At 38.3% G+C, this 25,781-nt stretch overlaps 1 protein-coding gene across 2 annotated transcripts in view; it reads right to left on the bottom strand.

Moving 5' to 3' along the window:
• The window catches only part of cdkal1 (CDK5 regulatory subunit associated protein 1-like 1), a 390,498-nt gene that overhangs the window by 228,912 nt on the left and 135,805 nt on the right, over positions 1-25,781 (bottom strand). For both annotated transcript variants that reach the window (XM_084088459.1, XM_084088460.1), the window contains 3 exons: positions 22,586-22,682; positions 13,898-13,946; positions 4,834-4,954 (listed from right to left, as the gene is read on the bottom strand). In XM_084088459.1, coding sequence (XP_083944585.1) covers positions 4,834-4,954; positions 13,898-13,946; positions 22,586-22,682 — 267 coding nt within the window. The remainder of the gene's footprint in view (positions 1-4,833; positions 4,955-13,897; positions 13,947-22,585; positions 22,683-25,781) is intronic.

Raw genomic sequence — 25,781 nt, 5'->3', positions numbered from 1 at the left:
AAAAGTAGACATTTAACAGTTTATTTTTTCATATTTCTTAAGTCTGTAATCTTTATGACCAAAAATGACGGAGTATAAGTCTAATTTGCTGCTACGCGCGGGCGCTTTTGCCGACTCAAGAGGGTTAATGACGAGTTAACTTTGTAGACGTTAGCCATATTTTTTTCTCATTTTTAAACTTTACGTTTTACACGATTTATCAGTAATTACGCCTAAAAACCATGAATATGTCACTTAAATCATGATCTTTTTGTTTAATATTTATTTTGTGTGCAATTTTCTTTATAGATGACAAATATTGGCCACGAATTAACAATAGGCCTAAGTGAGAAGGTTCTCGTTCCCTCATCGTGCACAGTATAATTCATTTCCTCATTCATTTGCTAAATCGTGCATACTATCTATTAAATGGTCCCTGCTTTTACTAAATCGTAACCACGTTGTAAATGACAATAATTCGTACTCCCAAATTCCTAATTCGTAGCCTTGATATCTGCTGTGTGTCACATGTTAGCATTAATGTGTGTAAATTGACTATGAGAGTAAGGTCATGCAGGATGTTTTTAATGATTTGGTTTAAATGAAATGAATAATGTGAATGCAAATTAATTAACTTTTAATTTAAAAGTATTAGCTGTTTACTGATTATTGTTTTTTTCTCTCTCTCTTTTCTTAATTTCAGGATATTTCTCAAATGCATTCAGCCCTTTGTGCCTCCGTTGCTGTAAACCGGTTGAGAGGGACAAAGAGAGAGACCGAACACACTGAATTGTTATTATTGTCATTATAGGTTTCTGTATATGCTTATTTCTTAATAAATTACTCTTAACTGCACATTGTCACAGTATTATTTTGTCACATTATAAGAGTAACATTTAATTGAATTTAAAATAATTACCAGCACTGCATAAAACAAGTAAAATGTATTTAAAATATCAAGTGGTTTTACTTAATTATATTAATTATATCAGATTTGTAAGTAAAAATTACTCAATATAATTTAACAGGCCAAGTTATATGTACTTATTCACTTTGTGAATTTTACTCGGCTTAGTTAAGTAGATTTACTTAATTTCCATCATTGTGAAATTTACTTGAAAAAAATTTGTGCAAAAACTTGCCTTATAAAAATTGAGTAAATTCTACTTATTGTTTTTCTCAGTGTAAAAGATCAACTCACATTGTTTATTTTAGTAGGATTAAATTAATCTTATTTAAACTGTGATTAAATTATATACAGAAAACATTTAAAGAATGCTCCATTTCTAATCGCCCAAGCTGTCAATCACACAGCGTGAGTTTATCTGGACACTTGCAAAAACTCGTTATGAAATCAATGACGCTGTTAAACTGCACAACGAAGCTCTAACTGGATTTGCATTGTTATTTGGGGAAAGCATTCGTGAGAGTGCAGAAATTGCTTTGCAATGAAGTGATCTTCATTCAAGCGATCAACAGACTTGTCTGTCATCTGCTCAATGCTCATCACTGCAACTTTTCATGTGATGGAATAGATCTAAATATAATGCTTTAATCAATACTTTTCACGATTCGTTAATCTCCATAGCTGTAATAGTAAAAACTTTGTAAAAGTATTTGAGAGATTTCCACATGTAATGCTGGCTATTTCATATGGAAAAATGTCAGCCAATCACAGCAGGGGGGTGTTTACATTGAAGTATCACACAGACACGCCCCTTCAAACAGAACGTTCAAATCAGAGGCTAAAATCAGTGTAGGATAAACGCCTTTTATTTCTAAATTATGACAATTTTCGATGTAAAAATCATAACATTATAAGGGCACAGAAGGCATGCACAAAACATAAAATAATAAAATAATCCAGTTCATGACCCCTTTAACAGACTTCACTCCCTTCTATAGCTCTGTGATGGAAGCCCTGGAATGTCTTCTCTTTGTCAAGACCAGATGAAATGTGTGTATGGTTTTGTCTGCTGGAAAAGCCACTGTTCTTGAACTTTTTTTTTTTACCCTCTAGACCAGGGCTATTAAATTGGCGGCCCGTGGGCATTTTATTTTTTTATAACAGATTCATTCTATGTTTATGGGTTTGGTGACATCAAGGCTCAGGAAAAAATATGAATAATATAAACTATTACTGTTTTTTTTTTTTTTTTTTTTTTTTGTGATTTGTGAAATGTAGATCTTCAGTTGTAACACAGCTTAGTTTTGCCTTCATATTCAAATGCACATTCGTCCCAGCAGCAGTCGAGTCAGATATCTTATCAGGACTGCAGTTTGGACTGGCTGACTGACCGACCGAAGTGGTTCTTCATTTATGCCGAATTTATTCAAACATCATAGCCAGTCTTTAGTCTGGTTACCATAGCAATGACCCATAATTATCTCATGAGCACAATGATAAACTCAATTTTATATGGTGAGGAGAGACGGCACACATCCACACAGAAAATGAGAATGGCTAATCTCTCATGAAAACCTGTTGCTTAACATGAGTGTCTGAGCACTGGACTCAGAGCCACAGATTTATTTGCATGAACTTAAATGTGAAGGGCTAGAGCTCTTTAAGACAATATGTATGAGAAAGATAATTAATTTCCTTCAATAAACGACCTCAAACACACAACTAGCAGCTACACTTTGCTCCGACAGTATTTGTTGAGAAAATCCTCATGAGAAAGTCTTCAGTAATATACAAACTTCACTGTACAGAAAAACCCAGCAGAAAGTCACAAAGTCCCCAAACAGCATGTTCTCCTGCCAGGATGACTCTCCTCCGCGTCTCGAGGTGTTACTATTTGCATCTCATTTGCTTCTAACTGGCACTAAGCAACGAGTTTCTAATTAAGCTACCGTCATGCTGGGGAATTTGTTGAATTCTGTCAAACAAACAGGCAGATTAGAAGCGGCAGACGCGAAGAGCAATGGACCTCTGGAGGCCTGCAAACGAGGGACCGACGGCACTCAGGTTTCTTCTGCAGCACTGACACCCTGGATGTCAATGATTAAGATGATTATCTGTCAGTGACACAAACAATATGACACTGATGAATGCATCAAAATGGTGTGTTCAAAGCTCAGGTCTGGCTGTCAGTTCACTGAAGGTCATGTTCAGCAATGTAAAACTCATACGGTCAATGTGAACAAACTCTGCCAAACATCACACACAAGATCAGGATCACTATGTACTAAAACCACTAAGCAATGCTGTTATGACAGTGTGTTAGAGGCGTCCAGATGGACATTATTTGTGGCAGAATTACAGTAAAACTATGTATCCGTGTATGTTCTGGGGTCAATATTACCCATAACCCCTTGAAATATGCAAGCCAAGTTTTGACTACATCAAATTCCACTGTCATGATATTGTAATACTGATGCACTGGCTACATAGTGTGCTCATAGTGTTAGAATGTTACCGCTGGATGTTCAGCAACAGAAAGCTAATCGCGTACTCGTAGGAACTATGAAGAGTCACAGAAACACTGTGCATTGTATAACAGTAAATTCAACGTTTGAGAAAAAAATAAATAATAATCAAATGCTGATAGAAAACGCAACAATACGAATGAAGAAGAGAGTTTCATTCTAACCTTTATATTCCAATATTTCCATTCAGTATAAACTCGATAGTAGTACAGTTGGCAATACGAGGATGTGCAATGCTAAAGCTTTTATGTAAACAGGTCGCGTGCTGCGTTCATCCAATCAATGACACTGACACCACAAATATGCAAACAAGAACATTAACCCAGGGTTTAGGAATGTACATTGTAAAACGTCAGCTTATGAATACCCAGGAATACCAGTTGTTAGAATACCAGTTGTTAACCCCGCGTTAATTATGACCAGTGTGAAACGTGAAGCAAGATAACCCAGGATTCCCTTTACCGGGGTTTAGAATGACCCAGGATTAACTACTTCAAGTGTGAAAAGCCTCAATGACTTTTTAGGATGACATTACAACACCAACTCTGAACTACCTGTTCATCCGACCAATGGCAGACAGGGAGAGTGGCATCATTTTTGCAGTTCTGTTTGGTGACACTAATGGAACAGAGATCACACTCTTCCATGCTTCACCATCAGCAGAACATCATGTTGGGATTCAACCAGATAAAAATATTCCAAAACTTTCTGAAAGTACAATATGATAATTAACTGCACAATTACTATAAATGTTTACCTTGGATATTATACAATTTGCACAAAATGTGTAAAAAAAAAAAAAAAAAAAAGACGTTTCCAACTCTGACTTTGAACCAATTCTGTAGAATTTTCACCTACAATCCATTGTAATGTAGAAAACAAACTTGCAAATGGCTTCTATTGTTTGTCAACAATGAAGCAACGATGAATGACTCTGCACTACAGGTAAATAACTATACAGTCGCCTATACATATATCCATAACTGTATCAAAAAAAGAGCATCAAAATATGATGTGGGGCTGTGCTCCAGTACTGATGAAACAATAAAAACGCTTCTCGATTCAGCCACATCAGTCAAGGCTGTAGATCAGCGACTTAAGTCACCATTAGCAAAGAATGGTGAAATGAAAGAAACATGAACAGCTTAAACAATGCATCTATAATCCAGCAGTAAGTGTTGATGGCTTCATACTGTCATTACAGCAAACATCAACAGGAATTCATTTTTATACAGTTTTTACAATTGAGGGAGTTTTTTGGAGATTTTGAAAGGTTTAGCTCACTTATGGGTACAAATTTGTCCCCAAAATATGGTTAATTAGCTACAAACACACGCTACGTCAATGTGATCATTCAGCTGGAAACAGAATCCTCTGATAACTGTGAATTGTTCATGAATGTTTGTACGGCAGACAGCTTACCCTGTATTGATGGAAATTATTTCAATCAGCGGGTTCTTTCTGATCTTGGGCAAATCCAGCCGCGCTCCTCCCAGTCGTTTCCCTTTCTCCTTCTTCTGACCCAGCAGACGCACAGAGTGACCTTGAACACAAACACAGCGTCACACACAAGGAATGGCACAGAATCATCATGCCGTAAGCCATGAATACAGATTGATGCCAAAGAGAATAAAGGATTGTGTTTGTGTTCCATTCCAACATAATCACACATTAACTTTAGGCCACAAGAGACAGGCCGCGAGCTGTCATTTCCCCAGAACGCCTATAGCTGTTCAAGCCATGAGAGAGTGCGTCTGCTGCATGTTGACTGAGCATAAGGACGAGAGAGAGAGAGAGAGAAAGGAGTGGACGGAGAAGATAATGAGACGTGGCCATGAATTATCCTGATTCCTTATAGTTTAGAGCAAAAGAACAATGAGAAACCCTGAGCTCAACCCTCCAGATGTTCACACACACCTTCACAAAGCATAACATCATGGAAATGAACTCACAGATTCCTCTGGCGTCAGCAGTAACAATGAGGAGAGATCGAGAGCTCTCTGAACTGCGGCGCACACTCACCCTGAGCCAACCAGCTGGACATGGTCCCGAATCACAGTCCACAACACGGGCAATCGCTTTATTCACACAACAATTCTCAAGCATTCTGATGGCTCATGATTAGGGCTACAACTAGCATTTTATATTAATTTTGATAATTATTAATTATATATTCAATAAAGCAGTGTTGTGATATTTTGCGTGGTGATGTTATATCGATACACTGAAACCAAGTATTGGGGTATATTATATTTTCAGGTTAATTTCATCTAACGATTGAGTATTTTACATAATTTTACCATAAGTTCTGCGCTTGTAATGCAGGATATAATGTTCATTTGAAATATTTTTTACTCTCACGCATGCAGTGAGCTGTATAAAGATCGCTTAGATTGCTGTGTAACCGCTTATTTCTGAATATGGAACGCTCTGCCCATGTTTTCGTGTTAATTAAATTTGAATTTGTCAACCCTAATGCAAGCCAGCTGCAATGCAGCTTTCGCTCACGATTAGAATAAAAAAGATGTCTATATAATGCCATATCTACACAGCGCACACGTTCATAATACAACACGATTGACAAAGATAGCATCAGCAGTCAAATGTGCTGCTTCGACTTGTTCATTAGGGTGTTCATTAGGACAGTGTGAATGCTAAGCGAACCAGGACTAAATGTATCTTTAAAACTTTAAAGTGAGCAGCGCGTCAAAAAAACTGAGCGGTGCACACCTCAACCACTCAGGGCCGTTCAAAGTTAAGATCATTTGGCACTATATCCTCTAATGTTTTTATCTAGAGCCAAACCTGTTTCATTCAAGCCCTTTCCAATACGTGCATGTTGCTTCTTTCCCCCGCTAAAGACACTTAAAGAGCCACAAATACTGTACAGTAGCCTTTATAACTCTGACCGTTCAAACTTGCTCGGACGGATCATTTGAATCAGTGAGTTGTAACACTGCTATCATGTATCAAAGCGGATTTCTTCAGTTCTAAATAACGAGGAATGACATGTTTTTATGAAATGTAGAGGAGCAAAAAGTATGATATTATGCTATACTCTCAACGACATCACACAGGAGCTGAACAGAACGTCCAGGTATATTAAGAGCGAAATGAGTAACAAAAAAAAGCTTGAGACAGAGACATTCTTACAATGTATGAATAACTTTAGAAGCACCTTTTTCATGCTCTGATAAGAAAATAGATAAATGTTTGCTTTGCTCCAAAACAGAGAGCCATGACCTTATCATGCAGCAATCTTTCTGGCATTGTCCTCCTGTATCCCAATAATCAAGCAGAAGGATCTGGATGAAATATTCTGAATGATATCAAATAAAATTAATCTACAATCTGATTTGTGATGCAGCCTGGAATCACAATCACACCATGTCCGTTTGATTGGCCAGAGGAGAACTGGTCTCCTAACTGAGTTTGGTTTATCCCAGGTTTTTTATTTTATATTATATTATATTATATTATATTATATTATATTATATTATATTATATTATATTATATTATATTATATTATATTATATTATATTATATTATAATAATTTATTTATTTTATTTTTTCATTTGTCATCTGGGGAAATATATGACACAAATGATTTGAAGCAGCTGCATATAGTAGGAAACAACCAAACTAGATCAATACCAGAATAAAGGCTGACTTCAGTTATGACTGCTATGATGAATAGTGGTACATAATGTGTATTTAATGTGAACTATAATAATCCACAGTAATAGCTTTGATTGTTTTTTTAGCTTTTACAACTGACAAATTTCATCACTTGAAGTATACTAGATACTCAATTCATTTAAATGGAGTTTGATGTTAAAATGTTTACACACTAAGAAGCATAATGCATTATCACAATTACTCTACATTTGCATGCTATTTTAAATGATATAACTATTGTGCATAAATATATTTCATTAAATGCTGAAATTGAACAATCTGTAATCTTGGATAAATATTTCACCAAGTTTTCGACAAAATTATGAGCAGATTTCAAGCGCACAGAGTGACTCTTTCACATTGAAAGAGCACATCAGGATGGAAATGACATTCAAAGGTCCCGTTTTCTGCTGCTGTGACAGCAGACCGGATTCATTACACTGAACTTACATCAGTGCATTCTGGGATTGCATTCACTGCATTGGCTCCCTATTAAACATCGTATACATTTTTAAATATTGCTGATCACTCACAAAGCACTAAATGGTTTAGCTCCCCAGTACTTGAGCGAGCTCTTAATCACAATTTTGGTCCTTCACGTCTATTGCGATCTCAAAATTCCGGCCAGTTGATAATACCTAGAATATCAAAATCGACTGCTGGCGGTAGATCCTTTTCCTATTTAGCACCAAAACTTTGGAACAATCTTCCTAACATTGTCCGGGAAGCAGACACACTCTGTCAGTTCAAATCTAGACTAAAAACATCTCTTTGGCCTAACATAACACATTATAGACTTGTATAATTCAATGTTAGGCTGCATAGATTAGATCAGCCGGAACCGGGAACACTCCCCATAAATCCTGATGTACTCGTTACATCATAAGAAGGATGGCGTCTACGCTAATATTAGTCTCTCTGTTTATCCCGAGGTTTACCGCAGTCCATCGGATCCCGGCCATTTCCAGATCAGATGGTGGACCATCCATGACGCATCCTGAAGTGCCAGCCTCATCAGCCCTGTGAAGGCCTCATCGACAGGACAACCATCGGCTCTGATCCTCAACAAACTCGTCTCCATACCAGCGTGATGACTCCGACTTCCAACCAGATGGAACTGGATAAATATTCTGATCCAATCTGACTTCTGACCTGTAATGCTGCCTGGATCATAATCATACACTGTTCGCTCGTTGGCCAGGTTTTTTTTTCTCCAATCTGCCACCTGATGGAGTTTTGGTTCCTCGCCACTGTTGTCTTGGCTTTTGGCTTGCTTAGTTGGGGACATTTAATATTCAACAATATTATTGATCTGCCTTACTTTTTCTTCTAGAAACAAACTTTGTTGTATTATTTTCATGTTATCACTGTGAAGCTGCTTTGATGCAATCTGTATTGTGAAAAGTGCTATATAAATAAAGGTGACTTGACTTGAAGGACAGATGTGTAGTGTAGGCAGTGCACTAGGATTTGTGCAACACTTTAAATGTGTGACCAGCTACACATTCAAAGTATGATAAAAGTAGTGTAACATGACAACTTCCACATTGACAAGTGCTCAAGGCAACACACACCTTCCCTTCAAAAGTAGTCATGCAGTGAATGAACAATCCTGAGCAACACTAATGAGCACTGAGGCTGCTGATGTGGATCTGTTCCTCCTGTAAAATATCCTGCTGCTATATTTCTCTCTCGCTTCAAAGTGACCTTCAAAGACGACATCGCAAAGACAGCTCGATCATGCAGGTTTGTACTGCACAACATCAGGAATATCTCTAGGCTGGATTACTGCAATGCTCTTCTGGTTGGACTTGCATCATGTGCAATTAAACCTCTACAAATGACTTGGAACTCTGCAGCTCATCTTGTCTTCAACGAGCCCAAAAGGGCCCATGTCACACCTTTCTTCATTTCTCTGCATTGGCCCACATCGATCGGTCAATGAGCCATCACAGAGAGGCACTAAATCACTCTCCAGAACATTCTGATTCACGGTTCCTTGCTGGTGGAATGATCTCCCCACCCTCATCCGAAATGCAGAATCCCTGACAACATTCAAAAGACAGCTGAAAACTCATCTCTTACGTGACCACTTAACCTCATAAAAAAAATAAAAAAAAATAAATAAATAAATAAATATTTCCTTGAATCCCTTCCTTGTCTGGCTTATGCTACTCTAAGCAATGTCTGAAACTTTGTATTTTGAGCACTTCTTGCGTTGTTTGCCTTTTCATGATGACTCGCTTGCTGTATTCCTCATTTGTAAGTCGCTTTGGATAAAAGTGTCTGCTAAATGACTGTCGCTGTGGGGTAAGGGTCATTGTTTCTTCTTTCAAGCTGCTGTAGTTTGGACAAATTGACAGGCAGAGCAGTGGTCAGCTCATCCTAATGCTCACAGTTAAGTGGTCTTGTTTCACTGATACAGTGTATACTTTTTTTCTCTATTTACCCCGAAAGAATTTAAGTGAAATGTGACAATATGCCCCATAGGTGGGGAAAGTTGTAACATGACTATACGACAGCATAAAACTAGTAAAATGTCCTTAAAGACACACAAAAAGACTCATCTCTTTTGCCAACATTTGACTCCAGGGCTCCAGACTAACTTTTTTTGACTAGGAGCGCAAGCAGAAAATTTAGGGTCACACCTTAAATCAGCTTGCTAAGCAATTATTCAAATTTCCCCCAAAATAACTGTAATACTGACAAAGTCTTTAAAAATAAATAGACTTAACGTACAGATATTACAATGTGCAGTTTTATTTTAAGTTCACAGGGCTCCAGACTAACATTTGAGGGCAGCAGCACCGGAGCCACTGAGTTCTACAGAAAATATCTGGTAGCACTGGGGCTGACAATAAAGCACTAAGCTTAATTTAGGGTGTATATCAAATTAACTTCAATTATTATCATTTATAATGTCTTAATATTAATTAAAAAGCAAAACGAGTGAAAAAAAATTATATTAGGGAATGAAAATAGCCAATAAGCATCCTAATGTTTACAATGGTAATTTTATTTTATTTTTATTTTTAAATAAGTGTTTAAATAAGAGTTTTCCTACATCTTAAAATGTTTAGTTTTAGGACAATCTTTGAAGGATGAACAAAAAATGTGTTGGTCATCACATTAAAAATAACATTTATATATGATATTATAGTTTTGAAGTGCTGGAAAAAGATGTGTAGTACTTATAAGTGTTTGACTATCTCTGTCACAATACCATAGTTATGGTTAGAGTTACTACATTAGCCTAAATCCATGGTGAATGTTGCTGATTTGTGGACTGAAAGCCTACAAGTGTTTCTCCTGGTTTCCACGTCAGTGCTGTTTGATCTGATATCTATGGTTTATAACAGAGAACTCTGCGCCGAATCGGAATGTTTCTCACTGGATCTCGCAGCGATGATGTTATTAATTCTGAGGCGAATTCAATGGATTTCTTCACTGGATCTCCAGAGTCTGGATCTCATAGTAACAGTGTCGCGTGATCGAGAACTGGCAAGTTCGGGGCGCTGCGTTGTCTATTATTGGTCCGAACTAATAAACGGTCCGTGAAGCATAAATGAGTAGCGCATTTTGTTCCGCTTTCATTTTGTTCGCATTCGCTGCTCGGCGACGTTGTGGTCATGCCAGCACGACCTAAATAAATATTTGGTCGCACCGGCAGGAAAAATGGTCGCAGTCTGGAGCCCTGGACTCAATAATACTAACACTTACTATTCTATAAAAATCCTTGCTACGTGTGCTGCGCTGGTCTAGCTGAGACTGGTCACGGCATTTGCATATTGTTCCCCTATATTTTCCCCTATTGCTCACTTCATTTGTAAGTCAGTTTGGATAAAAACATCTGCTAAATGATTAAATGTAAATTTAAATGTACAGCAAGCCTCCAACAATGTTGGCACAAAAAATGTGTTGGGTTTGTGTTTTTATATGTATGAATTCAATATTAAAGGCTTTTAAACTATGGTAACATTTTAATGTCACGTTAGAAAACATCGTCGTCTTGTTGGATTGTGTTGGATTAGCAAAATCTTCTCCTAAAGTCTATTGCAAATATAGATATTCATACACTACGGTAGCAGAGGCACAGTCAACTTTGTTCTAGAGTGTTGACATACCGGCATTGACCGTTCCAATATGGCAGACGGCGTGCACATAATGCCAAAAGAAAAAGCTGCTAATGAGGCATATCTATGTAAATTTAAGGCCAAAATTATTCATAACCAGGCGAAATTTTGAATGGTATTTGACAAATAGGCATCTTGTGGCTGGAAATGACACAAAAAGGTGACAAAAGAAATTAAGACATTGTGGTAAAGACATAAATGAAGAATAAGCTTTTATATATATATATATATATATATATATATATATATATATATATATATATATATATATATATATATATACATATATATATATATATATATATACATACATACATACTCCTCTTTTGCATACAGTAGATCTCTGGGTCCTTGAGGTTGGAAGGCTTTCTAGTCATCACTCTGGTCTTCAGTTCTCTCCACAAATTCTCAATTGGATTCAGGTCTGGACTCTGGCTTGGCCAATCCAAAACGTTGATATTGTTCTCTGCCAACCATTTTTTGACCACTTTTTCTGTGTGTTGGATCGTTATTTTCTTGGAAGGTCTACTGCATCCCCAGGCCAAGTTTTTCTGCAGACTGTCTGATGTTTTGCTCCAGAATCTTAATGTAGTCTTTTTTTTTTTTTTCATGATGCCATTTACAGTACTTTTACAAGGTTGCCTGGCCCATTGGCTGAAAAACACCCCCAAAGCTTTATGTTCCCACCCCCATGCTTGACCGTGGGGATGGTGTTCTTGGGGTTGAATGCTTATCTTTTCTCCAAACAAAAGCCACATCCATACTGTCCAAATAACTCAGAAGAAGTGGAGTCCTCCTTGGTCTGTGTCCATGGAGGCCAGCCGTGTGCATTGTCCACTGGAGTGTCTGCCTTAATGTTGTGTAGCATTACTCAGATTATTCAGGATGGCTTTGCTGGTGATCCTTGGATTCTTAGCCTCCCGCACTACCAGTCTTGCCAGCACAGGGGTCACTTTTGGCTTCCTACATGTCTGGTCTTCCTAACTTTTTTTTACAGTGTGAAACTCTTTGAACTTTCTAATAATGCTTTGCACAGTGGCCATTGTTACTTCAAAATATTTGGAAATACCTTTGTAAACTTCCCCTTTCTTGTGATCATCCACAATGCGAAACCCAGTTAAGTTTAAGTCATGACTTGCAATTGACCAGAAACTGACTAGCAAACAAGTGCATCAGTTGTTCTGATTTTAAAGTTGATTATAATGGTGCAGAAGATAGCATTTCCTGAGAATTTTGCGATAAGATCTGGGGCCGGTTTCACAAAGATAGACTTTGACTATGGCTTAGATACAGTAGATAGTCAGACTTCAGATAGACATCTAAATCAGACCGTTACACAAAGCACTTAAGACTCTGACTATCTTAAGTAGGACTACACTGCAATGCATTCTGGGTAAAATAAGACACTTTTCAAAACAAAATACATGGCGGATCGAGTAAGCGCATTCAACTGCTCAGTGCTGTTTACCCCAGCGGAAAATATGTGCTTGTTGGAGGAGTATAAATGACGGCGTATGTTTTTATGTTTCCATTGTTCGATCGCGCCCGTGCCTCTCTCTCTCTGACACACACACACACACACACACACTTCAGCATTGCAATCTTGACATCGCAGCCTGTTATTATGCAGCATTCACACCAAATGCGAATAGAGCGTCAAATCCGCGTCTATCGCGTCTAGTTCGACGCTTGAACATTTTGAATCCATTCGCGTGTCCAAGGCGAATAGGACGCGCGTATAAAGCGAGCGTTTGAAGCGAAATAGACGGGCGTTCAGAGCTATGACTCCACTATGACTCTACTACCCCCACGTCCCCCAGTTGCGTGAGCGGTGTATTGCATTTCACGCATCGCTAGTGACGCTTGCGTCCACTGCTCAGACTATGAAAGGGAGCGCGTCGATCGTTGCTCGCGTTGACTATGTAACGGCCCTAACAGTTACAAGGACATTTTACTTGGGAATGTAATGTTGTAAATGTTTAAATTATGAGCCATTTTCCCTTTTCTTTTGGCAGTTTGTAACTGATTGTTACTGCTGGTTGCCAAGGTAACAGAGTCTTAGACCTAAGTTAGCCTGGGGGTAAGGTGTCTAATTTTTTTGGTCTAAATTAAGTCAGTCTTTATTTTTGTGAAACAGTCTAACTTGCATTAGACTAGTCTATGAGCAAATTTTAGACTTGTCTAACACTATAGACCGGTCTAAAATAGCTTTGTGAAACCGGCCCCTGGGATATTAATCATTTTGGACGTGGAATATTGTCAAATTTAAATATATATATATATATATATATATATATATATATATATATATATCAAATAAAATGCATATGATAAGCTTTTCATAGAGAGAGACGAGAAATACTGTTCTACCAAATCTGTCAACATGAACCGTGAGCATGCGACAGGTGAAATAAGAGACCCACTGCAAACACACAGCAGTGAGACAGATACCTTCACACAGACAGAAAGACAGGGTGTGTGTGTGTGTGTGTGTGTGTGTGTGTGTGTGTGTGTGTGTGTGTGTGTGTGTGTGTGTGTGTGTGTGTGTGTGTGTGTGTGTGTGTGTGTGTGTGTGTGTGTGAGAGAGAGAGAGAGAGAGAGAGAGAGAGAGAGAGAGAGAGAGAGAGAGAGAGAGAGAGAGAGAGAGAGAGAGAGAGAGAGAGAGATACTGACCTTTGACAGCCTCGTCCACAACCTCCACCACTCTATCAATCTGCTGAACCTACAGAGAGAAACAGAGACATTATGAGAACATCAGACAGTCATCTGCACATATTCAACGTAATCACATTAAATTAGCCCTGCTTCAGACACTCTGAAGAAGAAAAGGTGATGGGGTAAAACAGGAAGTTCTGGTCCTCAAATTCAATTCAACTTAGAAACGCAGATATGAGTTATGTGTCATCTGAAAGTTTCTTATCTAGTCACTGTCTTCCAACGGAGCGGTTTATGGATTGTGTTCAACTCAAACACTACACTCTTACTCAGGCATAAAAGCTACAGTCGGTTCATTAAAATTTGACCAATAAACATATTGTTTAACAAGACACTTAAATGAGTGATTCAATGACTCATAAAAACAGTCACTTGTTTTGCTCTTGAGTGAATAAGTGTTTTTGAATGTGTCTGTTGAATGATCCAATTACTCACACATTAAAGGTCCCGTTGCATGCGATTCCATGTTTCAAAGTTTAGTTAGTGTGTAATGTTGTTGTTAGAGTATAAATAATATCTGTAAAATTATAACGCTCAAAGTTCAATGCCAAGCGAGATATTTTATTTAACAGAAGTTGACTACAAAAAACGGCTCGATTGGACTACACCCCTCTACTTCCTTCATTAGTGACATCACCAGAACCGTGTTTAGACTAACCTCCGCCCACAGGAACACAGGCGTATTGATGGCGAAATGTCAACAGACGGTTGATGTTTATCTATAATCGGATACCGCAAAAGTTTAATTCGAAGTTGTTAGTTTGCTCTGTCCATTTCACCACGGACTGTTTTTCTAACCTGGGATAATATCAAGCAGGCTTCTCTCAGCGTTTCATACTGACGAAGGGGGCAATTTCAACTATATTCCAGCAAGCGGTAAGTAGTGATTTAATATGGAAGTAGCGATCAACTTAACATCGTTTCTCTTAGTAGGATGAAAATAATCTTACTTAAACTGTGATTAATATACAGAAAGCGATCAAAGAACAATCCCTTTCCAATCGTCCAAGCTGTCAATCAATCACACAGCGCGAGTTTATCTGGACACTTGCCAAAACTCGTTATGAAATAAATGACGCTGTTACACTGCACAACGAAGCTCTTACTGTATTTATATGCCTCATGTTTGCATTGGTGAAATCATTAGTGAGTGCAGAAACTGCGTTGCAATGATAAGATCTTTTTTCACGCGATCAACAGGCTGTCATCTGCTCAACGCTCACTGCAATTTTTTATGTGATTGAAATAGATCTAAATACTTAAAAAACTTCTCACGATTCGTTAATCCCGATAGTTGTAATAGTAAAAACGTATAATAGCTGTAATAGTAAAAGTTTTCCAGATAGTTCCACATGTAATGCCAGATATTTCATATGCAAGCATGTCAGCCAATCACAGCAGAGGGCGTTTACACTGAAGTCTCACAGCAGACACGCCCCTTCAAACAGAGTGTTCAAACCAGGGAATGAAATCAGGCTAGGAAATATGCCTTTTATTTCTAAATTATAACAATTTTTGATCTAAAAAACATACTAACATTATAAGGGCACCCCTGGAAACATGATAAAATAATAAAAATAATCCATGGAATGGGACCTTTAAGACAGTAAGGACTGGTGCACCCAGGGGCGCAACTGCACGTTTGCTGAGGGGTATGCAAGATCAGTGTTGCCGTTTTCATAAAATCAGCTTAAAATTCTATTTCACTTGCCCCTTAAAATAAATAAATAAATAAATAAATATAAAAAATAAAAAAACACTTGTCCCGGACAAGCAAACAAGTGTTAATGTCGAGCCCTGAAATGCAAAGTTGAACCAAAGTTAACCGTTGTTAAATGTTGATCAATTTAAAGAATTCAAGTGATAAAAAAATAAAATAAAATAATAATAATAACAACAATAACAATAATAATAATAATAATAATAATAATAATAATAATAGGTTACTTATTTTACATTTTCCTTTTTTCTGCTCTGCGCCCCAGAACGCTTCCTACATCTAGGCCTATCCATTTTTGGTCATGGGACAGAATTAAAGTGCTCGGAAGTTGAGAGGTTGATATTGATATAATAAAATAATCAGTTAAAAATGCTAAACAAAAATTAAATAAAAACATTTCCTTTGATAATTGTTTAACAAACAATTTTTTATTATTTATAAAGTTTTCTAAAAGGAGATTTTCAAATAATTATTTTGCCACAATGGCGCCCCCTCCCGTCCAGCGCCATTATGCGCTGCATACACTGCATACCCCGTAACTATGTAACTGCAGAAAGAGTCAGTGTAAGGACCTGTTTACACCTTGTTACGTTATGTGTTTTACTGATCTCCTAGACCGTTTAAAGCGGTTTTATTTACACTTGGCCGCACACGTGTCTCCACAAAACAAATATGTGATCTTCAATTTCCGCGCTATATGCAAATTCACGTCAATGAAAGCAACAGATATGAGCTGCATTTTATTTATCATCAGCTTATTTCAAGATAAAAGACCACAATAGGATAGAGCGACATCAGCACCAGTAAGATGATTAATGCTGCGTCCCAATTCGCCTACTTATACTATGCCCTAAAAGTATGTACTCTTTTTGTGAAGAAAAAGTACATACTTTTGAGTGTGTAGCAAAAGAGTAGGCAAGCTTTGGGACATACTACTTCTTCATCTTAACGGACATATCTGTCGTGTGCATCCGGTCACCGTAAACTGCCTTGTCAATCATCTTGTCACAGTTAAAATCCAATCTATTTTAATTTCCTACCGTTTCGGAGAGAAATGTAGTTGCACGTTCATCTGCCAGTCGTTGGTATTTCATGCAGAGACTCTCCTCATGTGTTTGCAATTTGAATATAATGATGCATTTAAAAGTTAATGGCTAAACTTATCTTTACAAAAGTTCACAATGCTGCTGCAGATGCAATATAAATGTAGACAACATTGAATATATACATTGTCGTCAGGTTAGATACTGATAATTAATCACTCAAACCCCTTTATCTAAACCTCTCTACTTAACCGCCGGACTCACGCGTCCTGGGCAGTTCGCGCATGTCTGTAGTTTAACACTTTTCACTCGTGTTTGTAGTTCTAACCGAATCCTCGTCCAACGCGCGATGGGTTGTTATTAGCCATTAAAGCGCACATCGATCTGCACTTTCTGACCGGAAATAGTAGACCATCCAGGTATCTTTGGAACACTCATTTCAACATACTACAATTTGGGATGTACTAATTCTATTTTCAAAAACTATTTAGGACGGATAGTATGCAAATTGGGACGTAGCATAAGTCTCACTACTTTTAATTGAGATGATTATGTGTTGAACGCCTGCGACTTTGTTATTTTATTTGCGGCAGTTTGCGCGTTGGCTTTCAGAAGTAAAACTCTACTCATCTGTGGCGATGCTGTGCCATATCTGGCTATAACAGTTATTTAGGCTATAAAACACTCACAAGTTTATTTTATTTTTTACCATTTTGGGAGGAGTAAAATTTGTGTATGTGGTTTCAATAACCAGATGCATTTACATTTGTCCAGTTTTGTTTGGAATGTGTCTCAAACCACCTCCTGAAATGGTTTGAGTGATCGGATTAAAATTCATCTCGAAAGCTTTTTGGAGGGCATTTACAACTGGTCTTTTCAGGATCGGATAGCTATCTGATCAGCAAAAATGCATGAAGTGACCAAATGTAAAAAGACCCTAAAATTCCAACCACTTTAGGCCCGTTCACACCAAGAAAAATAACCATAATAACCACATCCTCATGCATCGCTTTCTGCCAGGACTTTTACGTGTTTTTCCCAAATCACTGAAGTGACATCGACGTCAGGGTTAGCAGTAGCATGAGCCGTCAGGCAAGTGCTATTTAAATAAACTCCTGATGTACTTACAAACTTTCCAATGCCTCGTTTTATGAGTACAGAACCTATTTGTACTACTGTAGTAGTTTGGTACCATTCTGGGCATTATTAGTGGGGTAATTTAAGAGATACATTATAGGATCCATTAGCGCCTGCACTAAGCCATCTGGCTGATTTCTCTAAATAAGCTGTAACTTTAATAATGTTCGACCAAGGGAAAAAAGGCTTCTGGGGGGGTGTTTGGCTCGAGGTCATGGTGCAAAGGACCCTAGGTTGATTTTACTCCGAACCATCCCTTTAACACTAACACAAATAGACAAGCGGAGTGATTCAAACTGAAAAGTCCCAGTGCTGTTGGACAGTTACGTGAGCACTCTTGGAACGCTGCTCGACCTTTCAGATTAGAGGACTGTAACTAGGCTAACTGTTGTACAGCATATGAGCCAATATGAACAGAAGCTTATGTTGGAGGAAAACACACCAGAGCTCATTTGGAAATTAAGCTTTTACATAAATTTTATGTCATTTGAGCTTTTACTAGCAATATTATAAGCATTAACATACACCAAAAACAAAATGTGTCTGTCGTGTGCATTGATGTGAACACATATCAGATCAGTCCGTAGCTGCTGTCAGTGTTCAATCCTCATTATAACTGTGACTGACAGCTGATTCAAATCAAGCTCCTCTGCATGATGAACCTCTAATCCCTAATACTAGAATGTCACATTGGTAAACGGCGGCAGATTAAACACTGCATTTAACCATATTCAACTAATTTTAGGAGGATTATGAGGTAATTAAGAAGCTCTCTGACAAAGGGAGAACTATTAGACATGTAATTGGTTCTTTTCAGGAAATAAAGCAAGGAAATATGCCAATTGATTAATGTGTGGAGCTGTGTGACCATTATTATATGATGAGTCTGTCATGAGGATGAAGGGTGGTGATTTTCTACAGCATACAAATAAATCTACAACAAATGTTGACCGGTGCAAATATATACACAGAACTGTATGGACATGATTTCAGTTGAAATCATTGTATGTAAAATGTCATTTCAAGACACCAAAAATATGTAGAAGCAAGAAATTAATATGAAGAAATGAAACTGACACTTACACTACACTCATTTTTATCAATTTACATAAACCAGCTGATTATAGTTAAAGTTATAGTTAATAAATTATAGTTTAGTGTCAATACAAGAATATTCCAGTGAAGAATACCACGACTGACCAATCACAATCAAGTATTTCCGAGAGACAGGAAGAGACCAGCAATCAAATCCTATCAGCTGATTGCTCCACACAGAACCTGCAGAATTCTTCAGAAACTCATTTTGCACATTTTCACTTTGAAATTTAACCCCAACACTGCAAAATTATACACATTCCTCACCAGCTGTGTATTCATCTTTTTTGTTTCTGCTGGAGCCAGAAAAAAAGATGAGAAAAAGAAAAAGCCTGTAATGGTGAGAGTCAGCTGGAGGCAGGTAATCTTTCCCTCCTCTGCTGAGGTCATTTCTGCAAGGAGGCTATGAAATTATAGAAGCTGATCTTCAGTATTAAAGGGAATTCATATCCATTGTGCACAGCACCCTGTGGTTAAATGGCCGACACGAGGCCTGTGCATGCTTTTCACTAGCCACCGGGTCCATTAATTCAACTGTACTGTGGGCCGAGAGATAGATTGCAGACCCCGGGCCTCCACTGGCTGCAGTTACATTGCATGAAAAACACTGAAACAGAAATCAATTTTGTCCTAATGGGAGCACAATTTCAGCCACTCTCTGGGCAGCACCTGCTGGACCAACGGGTCCGAGATCCGCTAGGTGAATGCACTTTAGGCCCCAAGCACAGCGGGACGGGCTCTGAATGCTACACGCTCTCAAGCACCACGTCAAAGAGGGAGAAGAAAGGTAATTTTATTGAGTGGATCCTTTCATATGCTGGCAGAGATGTTTTGGGAGCGGCAGGAAGTCGGTCTGTTAAGCATTACTGACTCCCTCGGCTGCAGTCTTATGCTTTAAATACAGCCCTGGTCAGAAGAACTTCAAAATCGGTTTTGTGATTCCCCACAGTTACTGTTTTTAAAGAAAACTACTTGAAAGCAACAAGGGACGAACCGCTTCAGATGTGAATGTCTGTTGTCTAGACAAAACAAAGATGTGCTGAGGCAACTTCATCAAATGCTTCCAAGCCTCCAGATAAATCTGGGCTGCAGTTTCGATCTGCTCAGCAAAGAGAAATGCAATTTTTGCTTTTGTCGCTGGGGAGTTGGCAGATGGTGTATTGTAATGTTAAAGACTGCAGTTTTCCAGGCTCATGTTCTACTATCCCCAAGCCCCTGACCAAAGCAGAGTGGGTCCATGTGTCTTTGCCCACGATGGTGAAATGTTACCAGGGCACCTCTGCAAATCTTAAACCTCACATTTGTTCTCCTGCAAGGGGTGCAGGACGGGCTGAGTGCTCCATCACTGCTCTCCCAATCAATACAGCCTTTCAGAAAGCCTCTACTCACCCCTGTCTGTCTTTAAACTGCAGCGGTGAACGCAGCAGGAGGAGCCCTGCTGCTGCTGAAGGCTTCTGTCTGGTGTCGCAACAAGCCACCAGTTCCAGCACACTGACCATGACGGTCAGAAAAAGAAAAAAAAAAGAAAAGAAAAAAACTAACAACAAATACGTTTTAATTAAACAAATGCAAAATATTTAAAAAAAATCTAGTGCAGGAAAGTTTTCACTTATTCAAGTGGATGAGGGTTCAAATCCTTATCTATTTTTGGTAACACTAAACACTAAACATAAAACATAAAAAAGGTTCAACTTGTTAACATTAGTGAATTAGTAGGGGTGGGAATCAATTAAATTCAATACTTGGGGTCACAATTCAAAAATATTCATGGTAGACTTGCCAAATCATCATAATATTCACACCCTTGAATATTATTTGGTGTAAAAAAACGGTTAGCTCAGGATTGATGCAAGGTGGTGCTATGAATTTTAGATTTCATTTTACTCAAATTAAAATGAACCTGAAAAATTTTAGTAAAAAAAATGCAGAATATTTTCAATCACTATCACAAGCTGGAATTGTTGTTCGTTACCACAGGAACCACAGATATCGTCCCACATAACTGGCATGAACATAGGTAAATAGGTATACACAAGTAAGGCCCATTACTGTAGTGTGGCAAGCCTAATGAATAAATTTCAATCTAGAATGCTGTAGTGTTCCCAACATACCTCAACTTCCCTTTACAAAGCTTGGATATTGCATTATGCCACTTTCACACCACAAGCAGCAACATGAATGGCACATATTTCTTTACCACTCATGTTAAGAATTTAAGGTGAGGAGCATCACACTTTTGATGTTCACACTCTCATTGGACTCAACACAATTGCTTGTAATTACTCCACTGTGCTCTCTTAACCATCCATGTGCTGCACTGCCTTTGCAGTAGATGCATTTTTTGTTTCAAAATTAATCAATAAGAAATAATGGTGTATAAGTATTGTTAAAATGAACAACAAACAAAAAAAATAAAAAAACATTCATTCAACTGATTTGTTCAAAAGGAACAAAAAGCCCATGATTGTGTTGCAGCGGTTCTGCTCTGGCTTTGTTTGGAACAAAAAAGTAACTGTCTAAAACATTTTGTCTAAAACTTTATTGAATTGGTGCATCAAAAACAATATAAAAATGTTTCTCAAGTAAAACAGTTCTCAAAGACTTTGTAGGTGGTTGCTTTGTCGTCTTCTCTAGTTTTCCCTGAGTTAAGTTTGACTGAAGCCCCCAGAGTCATTCAACATTTTCATCAGATAAAAACCGATCCGGTGAAGCAACAGACGGGGCCGATGCCGTTTGGAAAAGTATCTCTGTGGGACTGCAATCTGAGCCTCATCATCCCAGCTGTGGCTAGTAACCAGCGCGACCAGCTCAGCTTAACACATGAATTACAGAGAGCTCATGTTTAACAGTGGAGGAGAGTGGCAGTCGTCCGCTGACTGCTGCACCATCAGGTCAAACCTCCCGGATACACAGAGTTATAATTCAACAAAAAATCTCTCATCAGGACGAAATGCATCTCTCCAGACTTTCGCACATTTGAAATAAAGTTTCTCACCTTTGTCTTTAAACCATAAAGAAAATCAAGGTTTGTTTATTTGCATATCCATGTTTTATTAAAACATGACCGGTTAGGCTCAGGCCATTTATTATGAATCGTCTCCTTCATAAACATGAATCTGGTGGTAATCCCACATGCTATGTCAAACAGCACACCATAAATAATGTAATTAAATTCAATAAACACACCTGCTTCTGTAAGCCAGTGGCTTAGCTCTAACAGCTGGTGAGTTAACGGCCAAAAGCTCGAGAGCTCTATTCTCTAGAAAATATAATGCACTGATTAGTTCTCCACACATACATCCTGCTCACATCCTGAGACACTAAACGGCCCAGGCATAATATGCAAAACGGCTGTCCATTTGCATAAGGTGATTTTTCCAACGGTAAGAAGGGTGCAGTCAAGAGCAAACAATCATCGCCCACACGTGCTGACTGATTCCAGCTTTAACTAATGCAAATATGGGCTGAAAACTTGAGCAGAAAACATGGTTACTTCCTGAATATCACACCACTGCACTACTCATTCACCACTTCAACACACAGAATAGGAGGACAGAAAGAAATGACCACTGGCATGATAAATTGAGCTTCAACACGTAGAACATCAGAATAAAGGGTGAAAGGATCTCCAGCATGAGCTTGTGCATTTACCCCGATGATGCTCAGGTCTTTCAGATAGTCCATCCTGGGCTGGGCCTGTGGCACACATCCCGCTAAAACCACCTTCTTTTTCTGCTCCTGAGCTTTCCTGAAATAAAACACAAACAAAACATCACAATCAACATTAGTTTGGCATAGTGGCAAAAATGACTGATCAATGTTCATGACTGCCCCAGTCAATCATCACTCATTTATATACTGTATCTGAACAAATTTCACAGGCATTTGACAAACAACGATGGAATGACTCAGCAGGGGTCAATATCAAAAGAAGCAGTCAGTAACCCTTTAAGCCCTGAAGGCATTTTGAGAGACATAGACAAAAGTAAAGACTAATAACTCCAAAACTAGCCTATAGCAAGGAGAATCAAAAGGTAGGTATAGTTTGATAGAAAACTTTTTACATTTTTAAAAAAAATAAAGGTCATTATATTTGGACATTCTCATGCTGAGAGACTGCTGATTAAAAAAAAAGGAAAGGGAAAGGGAAATTTTACATATCTTTCTTAATTGACATGCAACAATAAGGGAGGAGGACAAATCTTTTTTGCTGAAGTTCCCCTATATACAACAAGCTGCATCTGGATCAAATATTGTGGTAATAACATGAAGTAATCAAAAGTTACAGCATTTGGAACCAAGGTAGCCTTTAGCCCTTGACATCCGGAAGGTATTTTTAAAATTGTTGTTCCTCCGTAAGGAATATCTTGTGATTGACGCAAAGGATATTGTTGATTTTGGACTCATTTGAATCGGGAGAATCCACTGTGAGTAATGATGTGCCATTTTCTACGATTTGTGCATGTTTCATGAAGTTTTTTTGATTTTACTTGGCTACATGTGGGGTTTTATGTGTTATAACTACATTAAGGGAATATCTTTAGGGCTCTTTTTAATTGTGAGAATATTCTGTAAATAATGATGTGCAATTTTCCACAATCGAAGCATGTTTAACGAAGTTATAAGCAGAAATGTAACGTAAATGCTGTATCCGTATATTATTTACATATGGGTCTGGGGAGGGCTTCACATACAAAAAACTTGCTCAAGTTTAGTCAGAGCCCAAAACAATTACACTTTTTGGTTGTATTGTACTTCGAGACATTTCAAATGATATTTGACACAACTATATGAGCTTTATTAGCCTAGAAATCTAGACGCACCCTAGTGGCAACAAAATTTATTTTGCAGCCAGTGTAGTCTAGCAACTCTCCGTTGACTTTCGAGCTGGAAAAACCAAACTCTAGTCAGGCCAATCAAATCGTGTATAGAGTCGGTGGGCGGGCTTAACATAATGACGGCAGAGTTGTGACGATCCTGCTACTTGAAAACAAAGAATGGCGGCTGCTGCTGGCGAACAGCGGTCTTTCGAATCGGCTTTGGTCGCGACTCTGGAGGACTTGGAGTTAAGCTTTTCTTTGAGAAAAGAACAAAGAATGGCACTTAAGTCATTCTTAAAAAAAGAAGATGTGTTTGTAGTTTTGCCGACCAGATACGGCAAAAGTTTAATCTATCAACTAGCTCTGCTGGTGGGCAAACGCTCTGGTTGGTTGTAGCGCTATCCTATTGCGTGCAGAGGGAATTTGAAAGACAACCGTTTATCCCGCCCCTCGGATTGAGCCCTGACAATGGTGAGTTGCCAGACCAAACATCTTGATGTAGGTCTGGCTTGCCAGGCTAGAGCTGTATGATGGTTTTGACATATGTACAAAAATGTATAATGTATAATGTATATGTATAATGGTTTATAACATAGTACAAAAAAGTATTTAATAAATTATGAAAACTTTTTTTTTTTAATCGGCAATTAACAGCACTACTTAGGAATGTCAAATTGACTACATGCATTGTAAAGTTCAGACTCTAAGCTTTCAAATGAGTGTTGAGTTTGTGTTGATCAAGGCAGTCGTTTTGAAAAATATGATAATTTTTTCTTAGCTAAAAATTATACCAATTTTGTGTTATTCGATTCAGTGGTTGCTTAGTAAATTGATTATGATTTTTTCGCTAGGGGGTGTACGCCGGCGATATACACTTCAGGTTTATAGGGTTAAGTAATACAGTGGATCTCATTCTCATGGGCTGAGCCAGATCTGCCAGTTCTTGCTGTGAGATGCTATTCCACTCTTCCACCAAGGAACTTGCAATTTTTCGAACACATCTGGGGGGTTACATGCGACACATGTTACCATGGGACACATGGTTACATGCGGTTTGGCAAGGACGATCAGCTGTCCTTCCGGTCTTCCTGAAGCACTGTCTTAAGCATCTTAAATTATGGACATTGCAGTTTATTGCTCTGTTCACATCTGCAGTCCTCATGCCTCCCTGCAGCAAGACTATGGCATGGTCAGGTGATCAGGGACCCTGGGAATCTTTCTCCAGGGCTGTGTCCAAAAACACCCCCTATATCCTAAAACAGGGCACTATTTGAGGGGACAGCCATTTGTAGTGGTGTCTGAAACCATAGTGAATGTTATTGATTGCACTCATTCAATCACACATTGCACCGCAATAACAAGTGTACAACTGATGTACATTCAATGGCTAGAGCAGTGGTCACCAACCTTTTCAAGCCCAAGATCCCTGACCTCGGCCTTGATGAAAGGCAAGATCTACTCATAGATTTTTCATGGCCGATTCCAATTTTTTTACAAGCAAATTGCCCAATTCCGATACCAGCTGCCGTTTTTTCTCCTTCTTCCTCTTTAAGCAAATTTATTTGTTGTTAATTTGCTCTAGTCCAGTCCAAACTTGCCTTAAAAAACTGTATCCATTTCATAATAATAATAATACATTTTATTTATAATGCACTTTAAATTTCAGCGAAATCTCAAAGTGCTACAGTAACAAGAGGTTAAAAACAGTCCGAAAATATCACACAATAAATAACAATAAAACACCACAAAATTTAAATCAAAAACATGGGAGTTAAAAGGCCTGTTTAAATAAAAATGTCTTTAAACCCTTCTTAAAAACCTCCACGGTTTGTGGAGCCCTTAGGGACTCTGGGAGGGCATTCCAGAGCCGTGGGGCGACTGCCTGAAAGGCCCTATCTCCCATGGAGGAGAGTTTAGTCCTTGGTTGGTACAGGCAGTAGGTAGAGGTAGAGGAGCGGAGGTTACGTGTGGCGGTGTGTGGAATGAGGAGTTCACTGAGGTAGGCAGGGGCAGTTCCATGTATGCAC

The sequence above is a fragment of the Abramis brama genome (assembly GCF_963993115.1).
Source record: "Abramis brama genome assembly, chromosome: 17".
In the NCBI taxonomy this organism is placed as follows: domain Eukaryota; kingdom Metazoa; phylum Chordata; class Actinopteri; order Cypriniformes; family Leuciscidae; genus Abramis; species Abramis brama.
Note: the sequence above shows the minus strand (reverse complement) of the source record. Positions and strands in the feature narration are given on the sequence as shown.